Source organism: Populus trichocarpa, chromosome 16 (assembly GCF_000002775.5).
Source record: "Populus trichocarpa isolate Nisqually-1 chromosome 16, P.trichocarpa_v4.1, whole genome shotgun sequence".
NCBI lineage: Eukaryota > Viridiplantae > Streptophyta > Magnoliopsida > Malpighiales > Salicaceae > Populus > Populus trichocarpa.
The window spans coordinates 1,089,633-1,110,640 of NC_037300.2; the positions used below are offsets into that span (position 1 = coordinate 1,089,633).

General features: G+C 39.8%; 2 protein-coding genes across 14 annotated transcripts in view; one reads left to right on the plus strand and one right to left on the minus strand.

Annotated features, from left to right (window-relative positions):
- LOC18110473 (7-deoxyloganetin glucosyltransferase-like) overlaps nt 1-21,008 on the plus strand; it is a 36,673-nt gene that overhangs the window by 8,840 nt on the left and 6,825 nt on the right. The window lies entirely within an intron of this gene.
- The window catches only part of LOC18110480 (7-deoxyloganetin glucosyltransferase), a 91,175-nt gene continuing 70,223 nt past the window's right edge, over nt 57-21,008 (minus strand). For 2 of the 10 annotated variants that reach the window (XM_052447759.1, XM_052447757.1), the window contains exons 2-3: nt 7,913-8,242; nt 6,375-7,508 (exon numbers count right to left, since the gene is read on the minus strand). In XM_052447759.1, coding sequence (XP_052303719.1) covers nt 6,652-7,508; nt 7,913-8,242 — 1,187 coding nt within the window. In that variant the 3' untranslated portion in view covers nt 6,375-6,651. Of the gene's footprint in view, nt 308-817; nt 1,219-6,374; nt 7,509-7,912; nt 8,243-21,008 lie in introns of those variants that run through there. The other 8 variants (XM_052447755.1, XM_006388739.3, XM_052447747.1 and 5 more) reach the window with 7 other exon arrangements.

The following is a 21,008-nucleotide window of genomic DNA, read 5'->3' on the forward strand; positions in this document are numbered from 1 at the left end:
TCCAAAGGTAATTAGATGACAAGAAAAATCAAAAGTTTGGAGTGTTGATAGTGTGATGAATCCAAGAAATCTGGAAACAGATGTTCCATTTATTCCTATCCTTAATTTATTTTTCTCCTGATAAGCCAAAATATATGATTAGGAAAGCAGCCCAAGTGGACATGAAACCACCTTGGCGGAAGAGTCTAGAGCAAACACCAGACAATTCTTCAGATGAAGACAACATAAACCAGAGCAAAGTAATTTATTAAACCTTTGGCACAGTTCCCTTGAACGGACTCTCTTGTCCTTTGGAGAAGACTCCACACTCAACAGTAGCCAGCCATATTATTTAGCAATAATTTAAATTAGAAAAGCTTAAGATATCATCATGCATGTTTATATGAACTATTATTAAACAATGAAATATTTAGCTACCAAGGTAAAATTTGCAGGTTAAATTTGATCAGTTCAATAATTATATCCAAAGTTATGGATGTTTTCGGCATGCCGATTACTTCACGAAACTCAGGTATTTTCTCAGATTTAACCCTGATCTATCGATTCAGACTATGGATATATATAACTTAGTTATTATATATCCATAACCGACTAAGTAGACATTGTTATGTTATCAAGATTTAATTACTTATGCCTCATCGTTTCATAAATTAAATAAGTGGTCTCTTGAACGGGCACAAATCCCTCGAACGGTCTCTCTTGTCCTTTGGTAAAATTACTACAACAAGTACAGCATTATTTAGGAAAAACAATCAACACACAACATTAGCAATGTATGTATGAAATATAACTAAGCAATGCACCGACACTAATGACCTTGGAAGCAATACATTTGTCTTGAGCTTTAATTATCTTTCAAAAAAGACACGGTTTTTATTTCATGACAAGAGCACTTCCATCACCAACTTGTCTAGATCGATGGATGATGAACCACTGGGGCCAATTGGCCTATGGATGACATTTAATCGCAGAATACATGAGATATTAATTGGAAATATATCCACCACAATAACTTTAGGAAACAACAAAGGAATAAAGGTGTCTCTCTGTCTTGTCTTGAGCTTCAATTGTTTTCTTGTTATACGTCATAAGTTTGATTTCTTGACAAGAGCACTTCCGTCACCAACTTGTCTAAATTCATGGATGATGAACCACTTGGACGAGTGGCCTCGAGAGCTAACCTCTTCCACTCCATGGCTTTCTTCTTCATTTTCTTACCTTGTTCTTGTTGGGCTATTTCCAGAACTCAAACACACACAATTTACGTGGTTCGGCAACTTGCCTACTCCACGGAGCTACTGGTTTGTATTAATGAAGCTTACAAACAATACAAACAAAGGAGGAGGAGATAAAACTCTCTCAACTCAACTCTACTCTCTCAAGTTCTCTCTATTTTTCTCTGTTCTCTCTTCTCTCTGTGTTTCTCACGCTGCTCACTGTGTTCTTCATACACACACAAACACATCACAGGAGGGGTACATTAATATACAATTAATGGGAGTGAGGGGGAGTCCTCCACCATGTGCTAAGTGGGAGATTAGGTAATCCCACTTGCATATGGTGGGGCTTGCTTGTCTCCAATAATTAACAATCTCCCACTTGGAGACAAACAATGAAATTATCTTTTATCCTTGAAGGCCAACTGAAGTTTTGCACAACTTCAGTTTATCAAGTGTAACTCCTTTGGTTAACATGTCAGCTGGATTCTTGCTTCCACAGACCTTTTCTAGCATTAGTTGCTCGTCATCCAGCAGTTGTCGGATGAAGTGATATTTGATCTGAATATGCTTCGTCCTGGAGTGAAATGCTGGATTCTTGGCAAGGAAGATTGCACTCTGACTGTCGCTATACAAAGTACCTTTTCCATTCAACTTGCCCAATTCCTTCAGGAAACTCTGCAACCATACTATCTCTTTTGCAGATTCTGAGACTGCAACATATTCAGCTTCTGTTGTTGAAAGAGCAACGATCTTTTGCAAGGTAGAACTCCAGGAAACAGCAGTACCTCCTAGAGTATAAACATATCCTGTAGTGCTCTTTCTGCTATCAACATCTCCTGCTAGATCAGCATCTACAAAACCTTCAAGTTTCAAACCACCAGCTGTGAAACTAAGACAAGTTTCCGATGAACCTTTTAAGTACCTCATGATCCATTTGACCGCCTCCCAATGCTGCTTTCCAGGATTGCTCATATATCGGCTTACAACTCCCACTGCATGGGCAATGTCTGGTCTGGTACAGACCATAGCATACATCAAGGAGCCGATAGCTTAGGCGTATGGAATCTTATCCATGTATCCACATTCTTGCTCAGTTTTTGGTGACTGATCTTTGCTGAGCTTGAAATGATTCCCCAGTGGTGTACTTACTGGTTTAGTATTATCCATACTAAACCTGCTGAGAACCTTCTTGACATACTCTGTTTGTGAAAGCTTTAGTACGCCTTTGTCTTTATCTCTGAAGATTCTCATGCCAAGTATTTGTTTAGCAGCTCCCAGATCCTTCATTTCAAACTGTTTTGACAACTGCTGTTTCAGCTTATCAATCTCCTCAATGCTGGATCCTGCAATCAACATATCATCTACATATAATAGTAGAATGATGTAGGAGTTGTCAAAATGTTTGACATAGCAACAATGATCAGCTTGGCATCTTGTATACCCGGAACTGCACATGAAGTTGTCAAACTTCTTGTACCACTGTCTTGGAGCTTGCTTCAAACCGTATAGGCTTTTCTGTAGCTTGCAGACTTGATTCTCCTTTCCTTGCATTGCAAACCCCTCTGGCTGTTGCATGTAAATATCTTCCTCCAAGTCACCATGAAGGAATGCTGTTTTTACATCTAACTGTTCAAGATGTAAATTTTCTGCAGCTACTATCCCCAGAACAACTCTGATTGTTGTGAGCTTCACAACTGGAGAAAATATCTCAGAGTAGTCAATGCCTTTCTTTTGTTGAAACCCTTTGACAACAAGTCTTGCCTTGAACCGTTTACTTCCGTCATGCTCAGTCTTCACTCTGTAAACCCACTTGTTTTGTAAAGCCTTCTTTCCTTCAGGCAGTGTGGTTAGCTCCCAAGTCTTGTTCTTCAGCAACGAACTCATCTCATCCTTCATGGCTAACTCCCACTTGCTTGAGTTTCCATCTTGTAAGGATTCTTCATAAGTTAGCGGTTCACCACCATCTGTCAACAAAATGTAATTCAGTAAAAGTGTGAACCGTTGCGGGGGCTTTATCGTCCTCGAAGACCTGCGAACAGCTGGTTCAATTTGCTCCGCTTCTTCTTGTGTAGTAGCGGGTACAGATATGCTTGAGTCTTCTTGTAAAGGCTCTTGATTGTTGTTCTGCTCAGTAACATCGGGAAGGCCTTCTAATCTTATGAATTCAGATCCTTGTGGACTTGTATCTGAATCAGCCTTATCTGTTTCTGCACTTGATCTGTCTTTGTACAGAACTTTCTCATTGAAGATCACGTTCCTGCTTCTGATAATCTTTCTATTCTGATCATCCCAGAACCGATATCCAAATTCTTCATCTCCATAACCAATGAAGAAACATTTCTTGGATTTGGCTTCTAGCTTGTTGCGAGCATCAGAATCTATATGCACATAGGAAACACACCCAAAGACCTTTAAATGAGAGAGTTGTACCTCTTTTCCTCTCCATACTTCCTCGGGCAATCTGAACTCCAAAGGAACTGATGGTCCACGGTTGATCAAGTAAACTGCAGTATGAACTGCATCAGCCCAGAATGTTTGAGGTAGCCCTGAATGCAACCTCATGCTTCTAGCTCGTTCATTGATGGTCCTGTTCATCCGTTCAGCAACGGCATTCTGTTGCGGTGTGCCTGGAACGGTCTTTTCCATTCTGATACCATTGACAGCACAATACTCCTTGAAACCTCCATCAATGTATTCTCCTCCATTATCAGATCTTAAGCATTTCAACTTTAGACCTGATTCAGTCTCAACCATAGCCTTCCATTTCTTGAATGTTTCAAACACATCAGATTTATTTTTCAGAAAGTAAACCCATACCTTCCTGCTGAAATCATCAATGAAAGTCACATAATACCGAGAACCTCCAAGAGATGCTACTGGAGACGGTCCCCATAAATCTGTGTGTACCAGCTCTAGCTTTCTTGGTCTTAAGGTCCTGCCAGCCTTCAAGAAACTGAGCTTCTTCTGTTTTCCAAGAACACAGCTTTCACAAATGTCTAGATCGACATTTTTTAATTCTGCCAGCTTTCCCTTCGACTGAAGTATCTTCATCCCCTTTTGACTCATATGGCCGAGTCTACAGTGCCATAGATGTGCTTGATTTTCTGCTTCAGTAGAGGCAATAATGTCTGCAAATCTTGTGGTCATATACAGGGTGTCGGTTTTCTTTCCACGAGCCAAAACCATTGCTCCCTTTGATACCTTCCACATACCTCCAGAAAAAAGGATTGAATGACCACTATCATCAAGTTGTCCGACCGAGATCAGCTTCTTCTTTAGATCAGGAACATGCCTTACATTTTGCAAGTTCCATATAGATCCATTCATTGTCTTGATTTGTACATCTCCTATACCCACAATATCCAATGGTTGTCCATCGGCCAGATAGACTACACCGTGATCTCCAGCAATATAGTTTTGCATCATTTCATGGTGTGGTGTACAGTGAAATGAAGCACCAGAATCAAGAACCCAATCATCAACAGGACTATGCACAGCAAGAATCAAAGCATCTTGTACCTCGTCTGTAGTGGCGTTTGCAGAGTCAGCTTCAGGTTTTTTCGGTTTTGTGCAATTCCTCATGAAATGACCAGGTTTGCCACAATTCCAACATTCAACCTGCTTTCTGGGTCCGAACTTGCTTTTACTTCTGTATCTTGATTTGGATCTGCCTCTGGATAAGCCTCTATCCTGTCTCCTCCCTCGAGTGTTAATGTTGAGAGCTGATCCTGAACTTGAACTTTCACCTGAGTCTTTCCTTCGCACTTCTTCAGCTAAAATCAAGTCTCGGATGTCATCATATTTCAGTTTGGATTTTCCAGCTGAATTGCTCACGGCTGTCCTCATGCCTTCCCAACTGCTTGGAAGTGAAGCTAGCAAGATGAGTGCACGAATCTCATCATCAAACTCAATCTCAACAGATGATAATTGATTTGTGATGGTATTAAAGTTGTTGAGGTGTTGTGTCACAGAAGTGTTTTCGACCATCTTCAAGTTGAACAACTTTTTCATCAGGTGCACTTTATTATTTGCTGATGGCTTCTCATACATCCCAGACAAGGCTTCCATCAATCTTGCAGTGGATCTTTCTTTCGTAACATTGTGAGCAACTCTTCTTGATAAGGATAACCGGACAATGCCCAGAACTTGTCTATCAAGAAGTAACCAATCTTCTTCTTGCATATTTTCTGGTTTGCTCCCCAACAAGGGAAGATGAAGTTTCTTCCCATATAGATAATCCTCAATTTGCATTTTCCAGTATCCAAAATCTGTCCCGTCAAATTTTTCAATTCCAGCTGCTTTTATTTCATCTGCCATTTTTACTACTTCTCCGATTCGAATTTCCCAAATCTGACCTTACATATGTGTCCGGAACAGCCGAAAACCTTGGAAATGACACTGAGATCACCCCAATCGGACTTCGGATGGCTCAGATTTTAGCAATCAAAGTTTTGGATTAACGGACGGTGCAGATGCAGCCGCGTGTCAGCCAGAGTACCGCCTGCGTCGCACCGGATCAAAAACTCAGAAGCGGTTCTGATGAAGCCACGTGTCCGCTGATTAGGTCCTGCATCACACCGTATCAAAACTCAGTAACGGTTCTGATGAAGCCACGTGGCAGCAGATGATGGCCTGAGTCGCACTGGATCAATACTCAATAGTGGTCCTGATTTAACCACGTGTCAACTGATTGAATCCTGCGTCGTACTGGATCAAAACCCCTCAACGGTGATGATGTAGCCATGTGTCAGAATATTAGCTTCTGCGACACATCGGAACAAAACTCAGTCGGATGACGTGGAAGGTGACGTGGCAGTTGACGCTGACGGCGACCGTACGGATGTGATGACGTGGCGGGTCAGCCCGACCCGTTTCGCAGAAGCCGGGCGAAGATGGAGCGTGGCGCGCGTACGGAGCGTTGGTGCGCGTGGGCAGTCTGGACGTCGGAGCGTGGGGGCGCGTTCGGGCATGCAGGACGTCGGTTCTTCGCCGGGTTTTCAACAGTGGATTCGTCCGGTTGTCCTCTACACGATGGTATGTTCAAAAACACGTTTGGAGAACTTTGATTTTTGAGTTTGGATCAAACACCCTCTTTGTCAAGAACAAGCTCTGATACCAGTTGTTGGGCTATTTCCAGAACTCAAACACACACAATTTACGTGGTTCGGCAACTTGCCTACTCCACGGAGCTACTGGTTTGTATTAATGAAGCTTACAAACAATACAAACAAAGGAGGAGGAGATAAAACTCTCTCAACTCAACTCTACTCTCTCAAGTTCTCTCTATTTTTCTCTGTTCTCTCTTCTCTCTGTGTTTCTCACGCTGCTCACTGTGTTCTTCATACACACACAAACACATCACAGGAGGGGTACATTAATATACAATTAATGGGAGTGAGGGGGAGTCCTCCACCATGTGCTAAGTGGGAGATTAGGTAATCCCACTTGCACATGGTGGGGCTTGCTTGTCTCCAATAATTAACAGTTCTCCTTCCATCAACTCTCTCACTTGTTTTTCCACATTTTCTCTCGTCACATTGCTATCAATCTCCATTCCAATTGCCCACTCATTGCATGTATACCGACAGTTTGTTTGCTGATCACCGAAGGACGGCCAACAAAGCATAGTCACGCCAGAAGAAATGCTCTCAATTGTGGAACCCCAACCACAATGTGTTAGAAAACCTCCAATAGATGGGTGGTTGAGAACTTCCTCTTGTGGACACCAACTACAAATAAAGCCCCTTTCTTTTGTTTCTTCAGTGAATTCTGGTGGAAATATCGCGGAGTCGCCGGTGATCATGTCAGGTCGTATTATCCATAAAAACGGGTGACCACTCTTAGAAAGTCCCATTCCAAATTCAACGAGCTGCTCTTTTGTAGCCACTGCTACGCTACCAAAATTCACATAAATTACTGAGTTGGGTTTCTTGGAATCAAGCCATTGGAGACACTCAACTTCTTCTTTCCATAGGTTACAATCAATAGAATCCAGATCATCTTCTTGAATTTGATTGAGAAGTAATTGAAGTGGACCGATTGTGTAGACACGAGGAAACATAGAGAAAAGGGAAGTCAGGACTTCTTGCTCCAAAGCATCGAAAGTATGGAAAATGACTGCAGAACCTGAAGGAGATCTCCCAACAGATTCCATGGAGAAGTTAAACAGACAGTCATTTGGATCTGTTGTGCGCATAAAACTTGGAAGATCCCTCAATCGTATATCTTTCATTCCTGGAATCCAGTCTACTACTCTGTCTAGATAGCCATCTGTTAAAAAGCTCGCGTCTGCAATTAAAAATTGAATGCATGACTAATTTTGTAAACGTTAGTGTTAATTTGTGAACATCATGCTTGTATATGAGTAAAATGACTCGAGATAAATTGAAAGAGAGCAAAAGTCAATAGTTTGTGATGAAAGGTTGTGCTGAAAGAGGCAGTAATGATGCGACGAGCACCATCTCTACCAACTTTGCCATAGTATTTCAAATATAGTCACCGTTCTAAGATCTTATAACCAATAAAAAGGAAAAACAAAGGATACAATTATGTGGGCTAAAAAGGGAACATGGAAATACTCACAATTATGTGTACATGGATGAACATGTACTCGAGCATATTACAAAGAATTTATATTAAAAAAAAAGAACATAGTTAATTGGTCAAGAGAAACTTGAATTCCTTGTCCGTACCTTTTAGTGGTGCAAGACCTTTTTCTTTGAGTGCTTGAAATTGTTTAAACCCCATGAAGCTGCAAGCGGAGATAGTAAAGAACAACGCAATAGGAATTTCGCGATTCGCTGCAGCATCGATAGCGACTGGCATGAAACCATCAGAGACGATGCAAGTCACTGGCGGAACATCAGGTGATGCTGTGTCATTCAGCTTGTCTAGCAGGTCATTAAATGGCGCCAACAAGTTCTTCCTGGCAGCTTCACAAAGTCCAGGCAAATCTTGGGTGGCATTCTCATCCGAGGGAGGGAGGCCATCAGGAATGGATTCGAACTGAAAGTCGGGCAAACCTTTCAGGGAATCAGATCCTCTAGATTTAAGTAAGCGTTTATGGTTAAACTCAGTATTGACAAAGGTGATGTGAAAACCTTTGTAATGTAGTAGTTTTGCTAGTTTAAGCATTGACTTTATGTGGCTTTGAGCTGGGGCAGGGAGACATACTGCATGAGGCTTATGATCAGCTAAAATTATACAAGTCATGCCTCGAGCTCGCTCTTTCTTTCTCTATTTCCTCTGCTACTTGAGTTTCTGCTATTCTATGTTAAAGTGAACACACCCATCACCGACTTATATCTATCAATTTTGAAGGATAAAACACTGCTAAATTAAACATGGTTGACAAGGGATTGTTTTGTTTATTCTTGATATCGCATGGATTAATTAATTTTTCTTATAAAATTTTGTGATTGAGTTATAATTAACCCTCAATCTGTGGAACTTTTAATAGTGACCAGTATTGCAACAGATGTTCTCTTAATTTTGGAGTCATTGTCTGATCTTTAATCTTGTCAAATTAATGCAAGGAAATCTGAAACACACATGTTTTGTTTATTCCAATCCTTAAATTATTTTCTCCTCATGAGCCAAAATATGCGGACAATAAGCCAAACTTGGCGGAAGAATCAAAAGCAAACAGATGAAGACAACTTATAGAAACAAAAACCAGAGACAAAATAATTTATTAAACCGTTGGCTTTACAGTGTTACAGTAGCCAGCCATAATATTTAGCAATAATTTATATTAGAAAAGCCTAGGGTATCGTATACGTTTACATGCAATATTATTGAACAACCTATCGACACTACTCGCCTTGAAAACAACACTTTGTTTATATGAAACTTTTTTTTTTATTCCGTCATGAAAGGACTTCCGTCACCAACGTGTCTACATTCATGGATGATGAACAACTGGGGCTAATAGGCCAATGGATGATATTTAATAAGTGTTTGGGGATCCGGTTAAATTATGTTTTTTTTTTAAATTTTAAAAAAAGTTATTGAGAATTATTTTTTATATATTTTCAAATCATTTTAATGTATTGATGTTAAAGATAACTTTTAAAAAATAAAAAAAAATTATTTTGATACATTTCTAAGCAAAAAACATTTTGAACTGCAACTATTACCATACTCTTAAACACAAGATAGTGTTTTTCAGTGTAGTCATATTATTTTTTAAAGTTTTTTTATTTGAAAATATATTAAAATAATACATTTTTTATTTTTTTAAAATATTTTAATATCAGCAAATCAAAATAATCTAAAGCGGTGGGATTGACATAATTGCAAACATGCACACTGTGGTCTAACCTTTTTTTTATATATTTTAATTTTAAATTATTTTTTTAGTATTTTTAAACTGTTTCTATGTGTTGATATTAAAAATAAATTTTAAAAAATAAAAAAAATATTATTTTAATGTATTTTCAAATAAAAAAATATTTTGAAAAATAATCTTTACTGTATTTCCAAACAAGCCCGTTTAGAAATGCGAAAGCTTTTACTTTCACGTGTTTTTTAAAAATGTATTTAGCTTGAAAAAAATATCAAATTGTTATTTTTTTTAGTGTTTTTTATAATTTTATTGTGTTAATATTAAAATAATAAAAAAATTATTTTAATATATTTTCAAATAAAAAACTCTTTAAAAACCATAAAGAGTAGATCCATGCAAGTTGTCTTTATTAATTATTAAAATGATTGTGTCTGCTGTTTATCCATGTTATTAGCTGTTATGTGTGGCATGATAACTACACAATTGCTCTGGACAGAAGGCAATTCCTTAAAAAAAAAAAACATAAATAATACAAATGTCAATTCTTTTTTTTTTTTAATCAAATGCCATAAAGTATACGTATGTCCTTTCATCCAACCTTACAGGTTAAGGGATATTATAATTTTTGTTATGTTATAAATTAAAATAAGTAAATAGAGAATTCAAATGTATAGTTAAATCCCAAAAATATTAGTATACTGAGTAAACTGAGCCAAATGAATGGCTTTAGATAAATTTATTCCTTGCGTAGCAATGGCTGCCAAGTTACCTTCCATGCAGGGTGCCACTAGCAAAATAGGGCTTGCGTTTAGCCAGCGTCACCGCCCTATAAACAAAAGGGCTTTTCCCTTTTTAATCAAGTGATCGATTGCGTGTAGCCATAAATTAGCCAGCAGTTTTACAGCTTCCAAGCTGGCTGTCTCCAAGACTCTCCATCTCCAACATCAGTGTTGTTGCTTCACGAAACTCAGGTATCTTCTCAGACTTAACCCTGTTCCATCGATTCAGACTATCCATATAACTTAGTTATTATATATATATATAACCGACTAATTAGACATTGTTATGTTATCAAGATTTAATTACTTATGCCTCGTCGTTTCATAAATTAAATAAGTGGTCTCTTGAACGGGCACAAATCCCTCGAACGGTCTCTCTTGTCCTTTGGTAAAATTACTACAAGTACAGCATTATTTAGGAAAAACAATCAACACACAACATTGTTTGTTTTCGGAATTGTATTTTTTATTGTATTGATTGAATATAAATGATACAATTTATAGGATACAAACCTATATCAAAACAAGAAACTAAATATACAAGGAAATCTAGAAACTAATTACATAATCAATTTTTCTAATTCAAGAAACAAATATAGAATCATATACCAACACAATCCCTGATTAGACAAGATAAAATCTCAACACTTCTTCTCAAATTGATGCATAGATGTTACACATGCCCAACTTGTCTAAAAGCTTTGAAAACACTTGATTTGAGACTGCTTTTGTAAGAATGTCAGCCAATTGATCCTCACATCGAATCTTAGGCAACTCCACAATTTAAAGTAACCAGAAGTAGTAGATCACCTATCATCTATACCTCAGTGAATTTCAGTACAACTACTACACACAAGATGTAGCACTCTTCCCCTTTCCAACCTTGCTTAATTCATCAAAAGCTAATTTCTGTCTATCATCTCGGTTTGGAAAAATAACTGAAAAACTCTGCCAAATGAGTTCTATGTAGCACATGTATGCATTGAGGAGGTCAAATGAGGAAGGCCAAGATTCTCTATGAACTGCCTCAGAGCTTATGAACTGAACATGCATTTTCTGTTAGATGAGTTTTGGTTTCTAAACCTGAAACTGCCATCATAAGCATTTGCTGGTCTAACATTAACTTTGAGATGAGCAACAATAATCAAATACTTCCCTTGAGCAGGTCAGGCCCAAGCTAGGGAAGTTAGGATGAGCTCTTGTCATTATATCACATTATTCTTCTAGGATACTGCTCTCTATATTCTCTTCTACTATTGTTTATAATCATCTTGCCTCTGGTATCTTTTCCAACCTGTTTGAGGGATGCTTTCTAATTTTTTTCGTTGGATTGTGAATTTGTTGTCCACCTACACAGTTGAACCGAGTTGTAACTGGACCCATGAATCCAGGAGTTATTGGTGACAGAGGATCTGGATCCTTTTCGAGAGAAAGTGAGTTCAACTGTTACTTTTTGTTTACATTATCTTGTTGCACTAAATCAAGAAGTTTACTAGACTTATTATTCTGTAAATTTGCTTTCTGAGTGCTGAGCATTTTATACGACCATGTGAATGGGGAGGTTTGATTCTCATATAATTGTTGTCAGCTTATTTGTGAGCCAAAAAGTATTATTGAATAGAAATGCTTTCATTCTTTATTGTCGGCTTGAAAGTGAATTATTACCTGAGTTTTCTTCTCCATTTTATTTAATTTACGAAGCATTTCATGATTGTCTTTCTGACTTTATTGAGTTTTTTCTATAAGCCTGATAATTTGTCAGATATTTTTAGCAGGAGTCCTTACATATGTATGCAGGTCAGAAGTCATTCCCATCAATAAGATGGAGTGGCTTCTTGGCTAAACTTAATTTATTTATTTTTTTGGTTTCTGCTAACCATTTTGAGATTGATTTAGTCAGTCTCATGAACTTCTGGTACATCCATCATATCACTTTGCGGCAATTAGTATGAACAATTTTGCTGTGCCAGATGGTTGCTTGTCCCCCGGTTTCTTAACTGAAAGAAGTAATAAGATATTTTGGGTATATGCGCACTTCTCATCACATGCTGGCAACTAGTGCAAATGATTTCTGTGGTGTTTCCCAGTGTGCAAAATAAGATGTAGTTCCTATAACTTTATTTGATGATTAATATTGATATATTTCCACTTTCTATTATACCATAGTTATTAGTTTGCAGTGTGGCATATAATTTTTTTAGGTCAGTGTTACTTCAATGGCGGTGTCTAAGTATACCTTCTGCCATGATATTTAATAGCATTTTCTTTTTCAGGCTCATCTGCCACTGATTGGGCACAAGATGGAGAGTTTACGAGTTGGTTAGATCAACAAATGTTTAATGCAGAAAATTCTCAGGATAGCAAGAGATGGTCATCACAGCCCCAACCTTCTTCTGCTTGTTTCTCAGAATCAAAAACTTTGTACAGAACTTCCTCATATCCCCAGCAGCCACAACAGCTTCAGCACTTCTCAAGTGAACCAATTCCTGTACCCAAATCAAATTTCGCATCTTTCCCTCCTCCTGGTTGTTCGCCACACCACCTTAATGTTGCTTCTCGTGCTGGTGGACTGCAGTCACACTTGTCTGCCCCGAATCTGTCTCCTCTGTCCAACTCTAATCTTCATCTGGCTGGTTTACAGCATGGGTTACATTATGGTGGAAATCTGGCCCAGATCACGTCTCCTGGCCTTTCTTTTATTAACAGGCCACAAAAACATTGGGTTAATCATGCTGGCTTATTACATGTAGATCAGTCTAGGCTCTTACAGAGTATACTGCAACAACAATTATCGCATCAAAATGGCCTATTGTCTTCCCAATTAATGTCACCACAGCAGCAATTGCAACAGCAGAGACTGCACCCTTCAGTTCAACCATCTTTGGCTCGTTTTGCAGCAATGCAATCTCAACTCTTTAATGCACATCCTTCATCATTACATATCAGGGAACAAAAACATAAATCATCCCAAAGAAACCGGCGCTTTTCACAAGGCTCTGACACTAGTAGTCAGAAAAGTGATGGTGGCTGGTGCAATTCCGATCCAAGCATATGACAGCTGATGAAATCGAGAGTATTCTGAAAATGCAGCATGCTGCTACTCATAGCAATGACCCATATATAGACGATTACTACCACCAAGCTTCTCTTGCCAAAAGATCTACCGGGTCGAGAACTAAAAACAATTTCTGCCCGTCTCACTTGAAGGAGCTACCTTCTCGATCTCGTAACAGTGCAGACCAGCATTCTCATCTCCATTTTGATGCTCTCGGGAAGATGCCCCTCCTTTCCATACGGAGTCCTCATCCCCTTCTTGAAGTTGATCCTCCTGGTTCTGGTGATGGAAACTCTGAACAAATGTCTGAGAGGCCTTTGGAACAGGAACCTATGCTTGCAGCTAGAATCACCATTGAAGATAGCCTGTCTCTTCTTCTTGATGTAGATGACATTGACCGTTTCCTGCAGTGTAATCAGCCCTAAGATGGTGGGGCTCAGCTCAGGCGTAGGCGGCAGAACTTGCTTGAAGGATTGGCAGCGTCACTTCAGCTTGTTGACCCACTTGGCCAAACTGGCAAAACTGCTGGACTTGCCTCAAAGGATGACATTGTGTTCCTGCGGTTAGTATCACTTCCCAAGGGTCGAAAGCTCATCTGCAAGTTTCTTCAGCTTCTATATCCCGGGAGTGAACTCACCCGTGTTGTCTGCATGGCTATTTTCCGTCACTTGAGGTTTTTGTTTGGTGGCATTCCCTCAGATACGGGAGCAGCTGACACAACTACAAATCTCACAAAGACAGTTTCTGCATGTGTAAGTGGCATGGATCTTCATGCATTGAGTGCTTGCCTTGTAGCCATAGTTTGTTCTTCAGAGCAGCCACCATTTCGGCCTCTTGGTAGCCCTGCTGGGGATGGAGCCACAGTTATTTTGAAGTGTCTTCTTGAAAGAGCTAGTAAACTATTACATGGTCCCCAGGCTTCTCCCAACTGTGGTATGCCCAATTTTGCTCTCTAGCAGGCATCATTTGATGAATTTTTTGATCTTCTTATGAAGTACTGCCTGATTAAATATGACACTATACTGCAATCAGTCTATGCAAAGACACCACCTAGCGCAGAAGGTATTGATTCAGAGGTGCGTGCAGCAACAAAACGAGAAATGCCTGTTGAGCTTTTAAGAGCTTGCCTTCCTCATACGAATGAACGCCAGATGGAACTTTTAAGACATTTTGGGCAGCAACGCAATACCATTACTGGCCTGAGTGCACATCCAGGGAATAGTGGTCACATAAACTCTGAATCAGTGAGGAGTTGACCGAGGAAAGAATTAAAGATATTGCAACTGGATGGCCAATCTGTTTACATCAATCTCTCGGCAAATTTGGACATGGAAATGGAACTAATGTGGTTTGGAGCTTGGAAGTGGCATAGATTCACCTTTATTGAGTCAGGTTTTTTAAGGGTTCATCTTTATCTTTCTAATAGTTTCCTTCAAAGTGTTGTATTAAACTCAATCAATCTAGAAGGTCAAGGAAGGCAACCACCACTTGCAACCGCCCAGCCGCCAGCCACCAGCCACCAGCTGTATGCCGCCAGCCGTCAGCCGCCAGCCGCCAGCCGCCTTCACACTTGAAGGTTGAAATATCTTGTTTTGAATTCGTGTATAAATAGGTAGCTAAGTGGATGCTATTCTGTGTGGAAAGAAAAGAAAGAAACACTAGAGAGAAAGAAAGAGGGAGTGTATTCAAAGCTTTTGTTTAATCTTTGTAAGCCTTTTATTGTTGAAATAAAACAGTGTGTTTTATACCCTCTGAGTGTTTCAAAGCCACCACCAGTGGTTTCTCCCACCAACAATTGGTATCAGAGCCCTGTTCGTCAGAAAACAGAAAAGTTTTGGGATATACCCGAATTTTCAAATTTGTCAAAAACAAGTTTTGATCATTCCACAGTGTAGATCTCATCCATACGAACTCACTGGTGCAAAAATCAGCGTCATCGGAGCCCTCGGTGATCCACATGCACCGCCTGAAATTCCGGTAAATGTAGCCCAGTCGCACCCAGTCGCGCCAGAGGTTGAAGACGACTGAGCCACACGCACGCCATATTCGCGCCGAGCCGAGCCTCCAAACTGATCCCGAGCCGAGCCGTGAGCCGTGCCGCAACAAGCCGCGCCGAGCCAATAGAATATTCCGCAGAATATTCCCGGTTCAACCCCAGCGAACCGCCCGACGTCCAGAATCGGTTTTCAGACCGGTTCAGCCCATTTCTGACCCATTTTCAACAAAGTCAGACCCGTTCCCTACTATTTGGACCATTTCGGATCGATCTATAGTGTCCGTTTTGCCAAATTCAACTCCCAAAGGAGATATAGTCATTCAAGGAGCAAAATGACTACAGAAAATGCACATACACTCATCCCGAAGCTAACCAAAGACAACTATGATAGTTGGTGCATCAGATTGAAGGCATTTCTTGGTTCACAAGAGTGTATAGAGATTGTGCAATATGGTTATGATGAACCAGAGTCCAAAGAAGCAGAAGAGACTCTACAAGAGGCAGAAAAACAAGTCCTCAAAGCAAATAGAAAGAAGGACAACAAAGCAAAGACCATCATCTATCAAGGTCTTGATGAAGCAATATTTGAGATCATTGCTTCCGCAGAAACATCAAAAGCAATTTGGGAAGCTCTCCAACAAAAATACAAAGGTGCTGACATAATCAAGAAGATTCGTCTCCAATCTTTGCGAGGTGAGTTTGAATTATTGCAAATGAAGGCCTCAGAATCTATTTCTGACTATCACACAAGAATTATGGTGATAGTCAATCAGATGAGAAGAAATGGAGAAGCCCTCATAGATGCTCGGATTACTGAGAAAATTTTGAGATCCCTAGATCCAAAATTTGATTTTGTTGTTGTCGCTATTGAAGAGTCCAAAGAAGTGGACAAGTTGATGGTGGATGAGCTTATGAGTTCTTCGCAAGCTCATGAGCAAAAGATTGTAAAAAGAAATGGAGATAAGGCAATTGAGCATGTCTTACAAGCAAAGTTGTCTCTCAAAGACAGATATGAGCAAGGGGAGACTTCAACAAGTGGATATACCACTCGAGGAAGAAGTCAACAAACACGAGGAGGATTTCAGCGATTTCAAGGAAGAGGATCTTGGAATACAAGCTTTAGAGGAAGAGGTGGTAGAAACACCACCAGTGGAGGTCGAGGACAACAAGCATTCACTCCTAGAGGAAGAAGAGGCGGTTACAATAACCGTGACAAGAGGAATATCCAGTGTTATAATTGCAATCAATTTGGGCACTATAGCACTGAATGTCAAGGGAAAGCTCCATTAGAGGTACGTGAGCATGCCAACTATGCAGAGGAGGATGCCAATAGCAGAGGAGCAGCTGCATTATTTGTCCAACAAGGACTTGACAAGAATCAAGAGAATATTTGGTATCTTGATTCTGGAGCCAGCAATCACATGTGTGGCCAACGAGATCTATTTGGCGATCTAGATGAGACCATACAAGGTCTAGTCACCTTTGGAGATTAATTGCCTATGTGAAAATGTCCAAGAATAAGATGTTTCCTTTAAACATCCAATATGATGCAGCAAAGTGTTTGAGTGCCATTACCAACAGTGAAGAGTGGCTTTGGCACCTAAGGCTTGGACATCTGAATTTCACAAGTCTGAAGATGTTAGCAAGCAAGAAGATGGTCAAAGGTATGCCCCACATTGATCATCCAGATGAAGTCTGTGAGAGTTGTGTCCTCAGCAAACATCACAGATCTAGTTTTGCCAAAGAAGTCAACTGGAAAGCAAAGAGGCCACTGGAGTTAGTGCACACAGATGTGTGTGGTCCCATAAAGCCTATGTCGACTGGACAAAATAGGTACTTCCTCACTTTCATTGATGATTTTAGCAGAAAGACGTGGATATACTTTCTGAAGAGGAAGTCAGAAGTGTTCAATTGTTTTAAAGATTTTAAAGCAATTGTTGAGAAGCAAAGTGGCTATAAGATCAGAACCGTGAGATTTGATCAAGGTGGAGAATATACAGCAAATGACTTTGAAGCCTTTTGTACACAACAAGGCATCAGACATCAGACAACACCAGCTTATACACCACAGCTGAGTGGTGTAGCTGAGAGAAAGAATCGAACGATTCTTGACATGGCAAGAAGTCTACTCAAAGCAAAGAAGCTGCCCAAACAATACTGGGCTGAAGCTGTATCATGTGCAGTGTATCTACTGAATCGCTGCCCAACCAAAAGTTTGCAAGCTGTCACTCCACAAGAAGCATGGAGTGGTCACAAACCAAGTGTTACTCATCTTCGAGTCTTTGGTTGTGTGGCATATGCAAAGATCCCAGATGCAAGAAGGACCAAACTCGATGATAAAAGCGAGAAATGCATCTTTGTCGGATATGGTGAGAGAAGGATGGGATACAAGCTGTATAATCCCATCACAAAGAAGGTAATTATGAGTAGAGATGTTATCTTTGAAGAAGATAAAACTTGGCAATGGAAGGATGACCAAGAAGCAGTCAAATGGATCAACACTGATTTGATCCTTGAAGATGAAGTGGAAGTACCACCAGTACTTGCAGAAGGTCCGATATTACCGGCAGATGAGCCACAAAGTCCGGTACACAGATTCCCTGTATTCAACAGGAGAAACACACCAGAATCATCATTAACACCATCATCAGCATCCTCATCAGAAGGATCAAGAAGGATGAGAAATCTAGACGAGTTGTACGATGCCACGCAAGTCATGGAAGATACAACTCTATTTTGTTTCTTTGCAGATAATGACCCACTTAGCTTCAATGAAGCTGTGACAGAAGAGAAGTGGATATAAGCAATGGATGAAGAAATACATGCCATTGAAAAGAATGATACCTGGAAGCTGACTTATCTACCAGAAAACAAGAAAGCAATAGGTGTCAAATGGGTCTACAAGACAAAGAAGAATGCAAAAGGAGAAGTACAAAGATACAAAGCAAGATTAGTGGCAAAAGGCTACAAACAGAGAGAAGGCATTGACTATGGAGAAGTATTTGCTCCAGTAGCCCGACTAGAGACAATCAGACTGATGATCTCACTAGCTGCACAACATAGATGGAAGATCTATCAACTCGATGTGAAGTCAGCATTTCTGAATGGCTTCCTAGAAGAAGAAATCTATGTTGAACAACCACTTGGATACATTGAAGCTGAAAATGAAAGCAAAGTATACAAGTTGAAGAAAGCCATCTACGGTTTGAAGCAAGCTCCGCGTGCTTGGAATACCAGAATTGACAGGTATTTTCAAGAATATGGATTTGAAAAATGTCCATATGAACACGCAATATATGTGAAGAAAGAAGCAGATGGCAGCATATTATTTGCGTGCCTATATGTTGATGATTTGCTATTCACCGGCAACAACCCTACCATGTTTGAAGCCTTCAAGAAAAGCATGGTACAAGAGTTTGAGATGACAGACATTGGTCTGATGGCACACTTTCTTGGCTTAGAAGTGGTGCAGAAAGAAGAAGGGATTTTTGTATCCCAAAGCAGTTATGCCAAAGACATTCTTGAAAGGTTCAAGATGGAAAGCTGCAATCCGGTATCAACTCCAGTTGAGAATGGAGTAGAATTGAGGAAGAGTAAAGTTGGAAATGTTGATCCAACTTACTTCAAAAGCTTAGTAGGAAGCTTAAGGTACTTGACATGTACCAGACCGGATATACTCTACGGAGTTGGACTTATCAGCAGATACATGGAGACACCAGACCAGTCTCATTTGAATGCAACCAAGAGAATTCTTCGCTACATCAAAGGCACAATAAATGAAGGTATGTTTTATACCTCAAGCAAAAACTTCAATCTTGTTGGCTACTCGGATAGTGATTGGGGTAGAGATCTGGATGAAAGGAAAAGCACAACAGGGTTTGTCTTTTTTATGGGAAATACATCTTTCACTTGGTCATCCAATAAGCAATCGATAGTAACGTTATCAAGCTGTGAAGCTGAGTATGTTGCTGCCAACTCAGCTGTATGCCATTTAATATGGTTAAGAAATATGCTGAAGCATTTGGGATTTCCTCAAGAAGATCCCACAGAGATTTATATTGATAATCGATCAGCGATTGCATTAGCCAAGAACCCGGTGTATCATGAAAGAAGTAAACACATTGATACACGTCATCACTTCATCCGAGAACATGTGAAGAACAAAGAAGTTGAATTGATATCCTGCAACACAAATGATCAAATTGCAGATATCTTTACAAAACCATTGAAGGGAGAAATATTTACCAGATTGAAGTTCATGCTTGGCATGACATCCCTCGATTGAGTTTAAAGGGGGGATTTGTTGTATTAAACTCAATCAATCTAGAAGGTCAAGGAAGGCAACCACCACTTGCAGCCACCAGATGTCACCGCCCAACCACCACTTGCAACCGCCCAGCCGCCAGCCACCAGCTGTATGCCGCCAGCCGCCTTCACACTTGAAGGTTGAAATATCTTGTTTTGAATTTGTGTATAAATAGGTAGCTAAGTGGATGTTATTCTGTGTGGAAAGAGAAGAAAGAAACACTAGAGAGAAAGAAAGAGGGAGTGTATTCAAAGCTTTTGTTTAATCTTTGTAAGCCTTTTATTGTTGAAATAAAACAGTGTGTTTTATACCCTCTGAGTGTTTCAAAGCCACCACCAGTGGTTTCTCCCACCAACACAAAGGATTATCCAGGACTCTCATCTTGTTAAGACTTATAGTCATATGCATAAATGTGTATTATGGTGGAAGGAAAATATACATGGGAGATGGTGACTGGGAAGTCTTTTTATCTTTTTTATTCTTCCAAGGAGCTTTATTTTGGTGCTCTAAGTCGTAATTCCTGGAAAAAGTTAAAGCTTAGGGGATAGATTGTACAGGATAAACTCTCCCTTTTCTTTTGATCCCGCCTGTCCATTGGAAGTGAAGAGAGTTGTCATGGTGTCCAGTGTTCAGGACCATCAAGCGGGATGCACTTGCTGGAGAATGTTTCAGTCGGGCCTTACATACAAATTCTGTAATGGGGTATTCTGCTGTAACTGTAATAAATTGCGAAGGCAACGCATAAGAAATGTTCTGTTAGATTAAGGGAACTGAAAGTCCTAAATTAAATGTAGTAAATTTCTCTCGCACTTGCAGACATTTCTTAATAATGGGGGAGGGGGGTTTAAGAGCCTATGTTTCCCCTCCGTAACTTGTTTGCTCTATGTTAGGCATGTGCATGTTTAAACAGAAATTTGAACCTTCGACCTGGAGATTTTACGTTTTTACCTAGCTGTAAGACCACAAAAGAAAGGACAAGTCTTGTCTTCCTATATAGTAACTTCTTTAATGGGAAACCTCTCCTGGTATACAAGGTTCCTGTCTTGACTGGCAACTCTTTCCATCTTTTTCTCTGATTAGATTTTATTTTGTGAATTATGAGGTATTTGGATTGACATCCCTTTTTTCAGGTTTTGATAAATGAATAATAATTTTCCTAATATGTATTCGGAGTAGCATTACTCATTAATTTTTACCAGTATCATGCATCAACCATTTTTATGCTTTATACATGGGTCTAGGGGATGCATTTCCCCTCAAAAGTTGTCTGTAGTTTTCTGAAGAATCAATGGAAGTGGTCCTCCATGGTTCATGAGATGATACAGGAGGTCTAGGGGATGCATTTCCCCTCAAAAGTTGTCTGTT